This window comes from Channa argus, chromosome 16 (genome assembly GCF_033026475.1).
Source record: "Channa argus isolate prfri chromosome 16, Channa argus male v1.0, whole genome shotgun sequence".
Lineage (NCBI taxonomy): Eukaryota > Metazoa > Chordata > Actinopteri > Anabantiformes > Channidae > Channa > Channa argus.
In genome coordinates this window covers 926,113-934,725 of record NC_090212.1, presented here as the reverse complement: position 1 = coordinate 934,725, position 8,613 = coordinate 926,113, and the positions used below count along the sequence as shown (strand labels likewise).

The 8,613-nt window shown below is 43.8% G+C and overlaps 1 protein-coding gene across 1 annotated transcript; it reads right to left on the bottom strand.

Moving 5' to 3' along the window:
• Positions 1-300: 300 nt before the first annotated feature.
• On the bottom strand, positions 301-8,222 carry si:dkey-87k14.1 (leucine-rich repeat transmembrane protein FLRT2). The gene is made up of 2 exons (XM_067480730.1): positions 7,683-8,222; positions 301-6,072 (listed from the first exon to the last, which is right to left on the bottom strand). Exon 2 carries the CDS (start codon positions 5,696-5,698, stop codon positions 3,617-3,619), a length of 2,082 nt encoding a protein of 693 aa, XP_067336831.1. The 5' UTR covers positions 5,699-6,072; positions 7,683-8,222; the 3' UTR covers positions 301-3,616.
• Positions 8,223-8,613: the final 391 nt, after the last annotated feature.

Below are 8,613 nucleotides of genomic sequence, written 5' to 3'. Positions count from 1 at the left end.
GCCTGAGTCAGGGAGGTGAAAAAGAACCCGATGGTCACTCTGAAAGAGCTCCAGTGTTTCTCTGTGGAGACAAAGAACCTTCCAGAAGAAAAACCATCTCTGCAGCACTCCACCAACCAAGCATGGTAGAGTGGTCAGAAGTAAACCACTCCTCAGTAAAAGACACATGACAGCCCACCTGAAGGACTCTCAGACCATGAGAAACAAAATTCTCTTATTTAATAAAAAAAAAAAAAAAAACTCTTTGGCCTGAATGCCAAGAGTCATTCTGGAGGAGACCAGGCACCACTCACCACCTGGCCAATACCATCCCTACAGTAAAGCATGGCGGTGGCACCATTATGCTGTGGGGATGTTTTTCAGCGGCAGGAACTGGGAGACTAGTCAGGATTCCGGGAAAGATGAACGCAGCAATGTACAGAGACATCCTTGATGAAAACCTGTTTTAGAGTGCTCTGGACTCTTGGCAACGGTTGATCTTTCAACAGGACAACGACCCTAAGCACACAAGCAAGATAACAAAGGAGTGGCTAAGGTACAACTATGTGAATGTCCTTGAGTGGCGCAGCCAGAGCCCAGACTTGAACCCGATTGAGCATCTCTAGAGAGATCTGAAAATGGCTCTGCACCAATGCTCCCCATCCAACCAGATGGCTTGAGAGGTACTGCAAAGAAGAAGGGGAGAAACTGCCCAAAAATAGGTGTGCCAAGCTTGTAAAATCACAATCAAAAATGACTTGAGGCTGTAATTGTTGCTAAAGGTGCTTCAACAAAGTATTAAGCAAAGGCTGTGAATACTTATGTACAGGCGATTTTTTTCTTTTTTCTTTTTTTAATATTTGCAAAGATTTCAAACAAACTTCTTTCACATTGTCATTATGGGGTATTGTTTGAATGGATGCACTGTAAAGTGGCAAAGATTAAGCATGGACTGCTAATCTATATGCCCACACCTGCATTTAATCTAGTTTAATCTCATTATGACTTTTGAGTTTGTAAAAGCTCATTTTCTCTCCAAAGAGACCTCTGCTGCTATCACGGGGCTCTCTGACATGAGCATTTTGTAATACTTTCAGTCAAGATGGAAGATGGAAGGAGTACTTCGAAGAGTTGATGAATGAGGAAAATGAAAGGGAACGAAGAGTAGAAGAGGTGACTGGTGTGGAGCAGGAAGTAGCAAAGAATAGTAAGAGTGAAGTGAGAAAGACATTGAAGAGGATGAAGAGTGGAAAGGCAGTTGGTCCTGATGAAATACCTGTGGAGGTATGGAAGTGTCAAGGAGAGGTGGCAGTAGAATCTTTAAGAACAACGGAGATGTGTAGAGCTGTGGCAACTACAGAGGAATAAAGTTAATGAGCCAAACAATGAAGTTGTGGGAAAGAGTAGTGGAAGCTCAGCTAAGAGCAGAGGTGAACATTTGTGAGCAGCAATATGGTTTCATGCCTAGAAAGAGAACAACAGATGCAGTATTTGCTTTGAGGATGCTGATGGAGAAGTACAGAGAACGTCAGAGGGAGTTGCATTGTGTCTTTGTAGATTTAGAGAAAGCGTATGACAGGGTGCAGAGAGAGGAGCTGTGGTATTGTATGAGGACGTCTGGAGCGGCAGAGAGGTATGTTAGAGTGGTGCAGGACATGTATGAGAGCTGTAAGACAGTTGTGAGGTGCTGTAGGTGTGACAGAGGAGTTCAAGTTGGAGGTGGGTCTGCATCAAGGATCTGCTCTGAGCCCCTTCTTGCTTACTCTGGTGATGGACAGGCTGACAGGTTAAACAGGAATCTCCGTGGACTGTGATGTTTGCAGATGACATTATGATTTGTACTGAGAGCAGAGAGCAGGTGGAGGAAAATCTAGAGAGGTGGAGGTCTGCTCTGGAAAACAGAGGAATGAAGCTTAGCCGCAGTAAGACAGAATACATGTGTGTCAATGAGAGGGACCCAGGGGGAACGGTGAGGTTACAGGGAGCAGAGGTGACAAAGGTGCAGGACTTTAAGTACTTAGGGTCAACGGTTCAGAGCAATGGAGAGTGTGGAAAAGAGGTGAAGAGACGAGTGCAGGCAGGTTGGAACGGGTGGAGAAAAGTGTCAGGTGTGTTGTGTGATAAAAGAGTATCAGCGAGAATGAAAGGAAAGGTGTTCAAGACGGTGGTGAGACCAGCAATGTTGTTCGGCTTAGAGACTGTTGCACTGAAGAAAAGACAGGAGGCAGAGCTGGAGGTAGCAGAGCTTAAGATGTTGAGGTTCTCTTTGGGAGTGACGAGGATGGACAGGATCAGGAATGAGGACATCAGAGGGACAGCTCATGTTAGATGTGTTGGAGATAAAGTCAGAGAAGACAGATTGAGGTGGTTTGGACATGTTCAGAGGAGAAACTGTGAATATATCGCTGGAAGGATGATGAGGTTGGAGCTGCCAGGCAGGAGGTCTAGAGGAAGAGCAAAGTGGAGATTTATGGATGTAGTGAGAGAGGACATGAAGTTAGTTGGTTTGAGAGAAGAGGATGCAGAGGATAGAGTTAGATGGAGGCACATGATTCGCTGTGGCGACTCCTAAAAGGGAGCAGCTGAAAGGAAAAGAAGAAGAAAGAAGATCATTCCGGGAGAGATCATAAGGAGTAAGTTCACTTTTTGAAGATATGTTTTTAATTAAATGTGTACTGAGGTAAATAAATAATCAAGAGCAATAAGATTCCTTAACAACAATAGAATTAAATGTATATACAGTACAGTACACCTTTTTGTGCAAAAACAAGGATTCAAAATACATTGTAAGCTGATAACTTCAAGGCACACACAATTGCTGAACAAAAGGAGAAAGAGTTGGTTTTAAACATACAGAAGATGGTAGATGTGCTTTTTTGCTGCTCACTGTGACATCCACCATCCAACACAGCCAGTGCTATTACCATGACCCTTAAACTGTTATAATGTATTAATATTGAAAAGTAGGCCAAAGCAGTGCAACCTGCCACTTTCTGTGCATGTTTAATGACTGTGAGCTTTAAATTTCCTTTTTGAAGCTCAGAGAAAATCAATTTGCATACACATTTGTACTAATTCCAGAGCAGGGACTAACTAACATTATGCATCTCTACTGAGTGCATTTAAAGAATGTATTGCAGAAGGTAAAATCAGTGGCAGGAAAAATATTGTGGACTGTATTGTTTCCAGAAAACTATGCCCTCTAGTGGCAACTGTGACTTTTTTGCACTTGTCTCTTTTCTCATTCTCTTATGTAAAAATATCAACTAGCTGGTTTCTGTACTATTATTGTGGATTCTGTGTTGGCTCACAGTATGCAATGACTTCAAATTCATTTATTAGTAATGAAAATCTAAATTAAACCCAGCCTTAATATTTAGGAATAAATCAGTCCTGATTGAAAATCTGTCAGGTCTGCACAGAACTCAAACAGCACAACTCAAGAAACAAAGAATATATAAATCCAATATTGTTATATAAAACATATTATCCAGCCTGTTGTATAAATTACATTTCTTGAAGACACATGGGTTTCAAATAATATTAACACTGTACAGTGTCCAGTAAAATGTGTGTAGTTTTAAGTAAAAATGCTCCTGACACTGCAAAACTATCATGTGTGACACAAGTCTGCCTCCTAAACATTGTTCTTGCAGTAGACTGTGCTGTTGTTCCCCAGGGGGCAGTCTCGGAAGCCGATGCCCCCATTAGGGGTGTAAATAGGCTGAATGCGGAAATCTCCCTTGAGGAGCTGCTCATTGTTGAGTGAGACTATCTGGAAGCTGGTCTCAGTCATTTCCAGTATGGAATTATCTTTTTTGGTGCCTGCCTCACAATAGTCATTTTTTCTCCGACCACGGTTGTATTTCCACTTGCTGGAGGACTTGGAGCAGCTCTTCTTGTGCATTTGCCAGCAGAAGATGCTGAGGAGTACAATGAGCACCACAATCACTGCCCCACCAATCAGCCCAGCCAGCAGGAAAGGTGAGCTGGTTTCATGTTGTGTGGCCTGCTCAGGCCCTGATGGTCTTTTGCTTTTGTTGGGGTTGAACGAGGCTGCAGTGGTCACAGTTTCAGTGCATACAGTATCATCTTTGGGCCGATAATTATTAAATGCATCCAAGGGAATGACACAGATCCGATAGGTGGACTTTGGCTCAAGATTGGCCAGTCGGATCCCCCGGTGATCCCCACCCACTACCCTCTCCCTGACAGTGTCCCCTGTCAGACTGGGGCCCATCCTGGCCCATGTCACCTTGTAGGCAGTAACTGGAAAGGCAGCCACCCAGCTGACATGTATAGCAGAGTCATTCAGTATGGCAAATGTGACCTGTAGAGTCTCCCTTCGAGGATCCAAAGGTTGCTTAGTCCTCAATCCCCCCTCTCTGGTTGTATATATAGGGTAGAGGGTAGGTATTGTGGAGAAGGGTTGCCTGGAGGTGGAGGAAACATAACGTGTGACTAAAGGGGAGTCTGTGGAGGATGACAGAGATGGGATCAGAGCAGAGTCGGCTGCTGAGGTGGACAAGGGTGCTCTCAGTGTGCTCTGTGGGCACTGGACCAGCTCAGCACCGAGTTCCCTGATCACCATGCCCCGGAACTTTTCGGGTTTGTGACACATGAATCCGCGCACATTGAGTGAGGCTGGCAGAGATTTAAGCCATGAAACCACCCATTTGACACTGCAGTCACAAAGCCAAGGGTTGTTGCGAACAGTAAGTTGTCCGAGACTGATAAGATCATCAAAGACTCCCTCTGTCAGTGACTGCAGCTGATTGTTTGAAATATCCAGCTTCTGCAACTTATGCAGCCCCGCAAATGCCCTGACAGGGATGCGGTTTATCTGATTTTCCTGAAAGTTTAACTTGACAAGCACCTCCCCAGGGAGGTAGGGGGGGGGATAAGTGAGAGAATTGCGAGCCAGGGACAGCTCCTTCAAGGTGGACAAGTCCTGAAATGTTCCAGGTGCAATCCCTTCATCTGTCAACAGGTTTCCGTCCAATAGGAGGCGCTCAAGACGTGTGACATTCCGAAATGCTTCTTCAGCAATAACTGCAATCCGGTTCTCGTCCAGTCGAAGCTCTTTTAGATCATCTGGAAGCCCTATAGGCACACTGCTCAGGTGGTTTTTTGTGAGGAAGAGCATCTTCAGGCTCACTGCCTCACGGAATGCTCCTTCTTCCACCCCTACTGTAGAAATGGAGTTATCATCCAAATGTAGCTCTTTCAGCCAAAGAAGCTGAGCTAGAGCTGCTTTAGAGATGGTCTGAATGTTGTTCTCTTGCAAATGGAGAACCCTTACATTTTTGGGCAGGTTAATAGGGAACTCATCCAACTGGTTGCCATACAGATACACTGTTTCCACAGAAGCAACATGGTGGAGCTCCAAGGGAAACCCAGCATTATTGATTTGGTTGTTGTGGAGGTAGAGGGTCTTATAACCCTCGCCAATTCCCAGAGGCACTGAGGTCAGGCTCCGCTCATTGCAGTAGATAAAGGTGCGATCACAGCGACACTCCTCGGGACAGTCAGAGGCCCGGGAGAACTGGAGGTGAAGGCCTAACAGTATAGGTATCCACGGCCTTATGAAGGAGGCCCAGTCCTTATTCCAAAATCGCCACTGTAACTCCATTTCAAACAGATCAGAAAAAAGACAGAAACCAAATGGTCGAGAAAAGTAAGAAAGTAAGATTTCAAAACAATCCAACAGAACAGTCATTAGATTTCGCCTGGGGGGTTAACAAAGCCACTGTGTCAACCTGGGGCTGAAGAGGGTCTTGAGTAATTCCTTGGTAATTAGTTGTCCAAAGCTTCCCACTCCATTTGCAGTGGTCTTTAAACAATATGATTCCTTCACCAGCATCTGTCCATAATTGAGCTGGGAGACATTAGTAAAATTCATCACATATTCACGCACCCTTTTCTTTTACCACCACATAGAGCTCTCTTCTCAGCACTGAGAGAGCCATGTACCACACACTAGAGGGTTATCATTGGATGTCTTCTTCTTCACTTCCTTTCCCTTTCACGTCACACACTGCTGGTTCCAGAGCGATAAAGCTTTTTTGGGGCTTGACATTTGGATCCAAAAACCTGTTGCAAGAAGAATAAGAAAAAAGTTAAATCAGCTTTTTTTCCCCACAAAATGCTTGCTTTCCACTAAACACCAAAGGATTTCCCCCCCTTTTCTATTCCACAAATGCAAAGTGAGGCATTGTAAATTGGGAGAGCAGAGCAGTGTGCATACAAATGACTTAAAGATCTGTTACATATTCCTCAGACACACAGCTAGAGAAAAAAGGATATTTAAAAAGACATTGAGGGCAAAGGTGTGGTGAAATGGTGGGAAAAACAAGTTTAAAGTCTACGTGGAGATTAATAACGGGAGCGCAAATCTAAAATGAAAACGTACACTAAGCGGATTCGAGCACTCTTTTTCCCTTCCTAGTTGATAACCACGGACGTGAACAAACTGACAAAAAGAACATGTAAAAAACTGCCAAATTCAAAGGATTAAAACATGGCAGCCAAAAGCATTTTGTGAGCAATGAGGTGTGAAGTGAGTTACTGAAGGAGCTGACCAGCTCGCTGATGAGCACCATGAATCTATTACCTAGTCCAGCCCTGAAGGATAGTGCCCTGCCCTTTGGAACTAGGAGAGAAGCATCCTCCAGGGAAAATATAAAGAGTAGTTGTCAGGAAGATATTGCAAGACAACTAACTACAAAGCCAAATGTTTGCTCGTCATTACTGCTAAATTAGATGTTATTAAACTTCTACTTGATAAGTTTAGCTGTGCTGGTAAAGAGGAGTGAAGAACATAGCCGTAGAGATGAGAGGAGACAAATTCCTTGCACAGAGACAAAACTAAGATCGATGTGGGCTTCTTGCAATAAGGAAAGGTGCTGCTGTGAAAACAAGGTCATACAATTAAAATAAAGAGAAGTGATTTCCATGTGTACAGCAGTAGTTTAGTATACACATAAGTCTAATTGAAATCAAAATAAATCCAACTTCCTGTAGTGCTGCTCCTCACAAAGGAAATCATGATAATATATTATTAGTGGTTGTTAGCAGGGTGGTGGTGATGATTAATAAAATGGCACCAGGCAGCAGCAGCCAATTGACAGACTGCATTGATTTGTGGCCAAGACAGTTCAATAGTTATGTAATGTTCCTTGGGGGGGTAAGGCAACAAACTGAGTCTAATTATGGTGACCTGACCTCTCTATGGTTTTTGTCAGCAGGGTCTTTGATAGCAATCCTATGACCTATATTAAATGTTCAGAAAATACAAAAACAGCCCACATCAAAGAGCAGAACTGTCCTAGAGAATAATCTGGTGGGTAGTTCATTTGGATCGGGCCTTGAGACAAAGACAGTCCATTTCAAGTCATATCGATCAGGACTTTCTTTATAACCCACTGTTTCTTGATTTTCTACCTGATAGAGAGACATGCTAAATGTTAGTAATAAAAATGTAAAAAAAAAAAAAAAAATACATAAAAAAAAATTCATGGCTATGACAACAAAGTACTAACTACAATCGTTGCATTTATTATGGCTGCATTCGGGCAAATGTTATGACAAGAAGTTCGGGCTAAAAATGAATCTCACATTATTTATACTGTAGAATTAAATAAGATTTAAAGGTAAAAAGATAAATAGTTATCAAATGTCTAGTGAAGTATCGTATTTCCTACCTCCAGGAGAGCAGCATGTCCTAATGTTGCACATCCAGCCGGTCTGTCCGTCTCTCCGCAGAGCGCTGCGCTCAGACCTCAGACCGGGCACAAGTCCGCATCCCGCCCGTTGCCTCCGAACCTCGCTTCTGTTTCAGCTGCATTTTCAGGATGGTCTCACTTGGTTTGCGGGCAGAGAAGAGGGTCATTGTGCTAGAAGGTTTTGACATAATCGTCCCTCAATAGAAGGAAGTTCAGGTCACCAACGGTTTGCTCCGCATCTCCCTCTCCCTCCTCTCAAACACAACCTGTCAGACTGAGACTCTAGTCCGGCAGCGCGTCTCGGGAGCTCCCGATGAAGTTCCTTCGCTGTGTTCAGAGGAGCAGAAGGGGACATGAAGCAGAGATGAAAAGAGAGTTAATAGAAGCTCCCAGCCTGAGCTCCGCTCCACTTCACAAAGCAAACCAGTGTATGGAGTCCATAGTCTGGGTAAACTGCTTCAGAGAATGCATGGTCCCTTATGGAGCCCGCGACTCTCTCTCTCAACACACAAGCTCTCGCTCTCTCTCTTTCTCTCTCTCTCTCTCTTTCTCTCTCTCTCTCTCACACACACACACCCTCTCTCTCCCCATTTCCTGGAGGTGTGTTTTTAGACAGTGTGTTTAAACTGTATTAAAACTCTACATCACTTACTTTCTGACCAATGAGAAATACTGAATTTAACACAGAATTTCACATGGGAGAGAATATAAAAACGAGGTTATATTCTTCAAGCTCTCCATCCTCATAGGTCTATGCCCACTGTCCTCTTTCTCTGTTTCCACAGTCACTTTATGTGCTTAGAATTAACAACAGCAATTCATGGGAGATACTTCTAAGACAACCAGGCTGGATTAAATCCACTAAGTGGCCCTGGGGGCAGCCACACTTAAATCCTGACTTCCTGAAAGT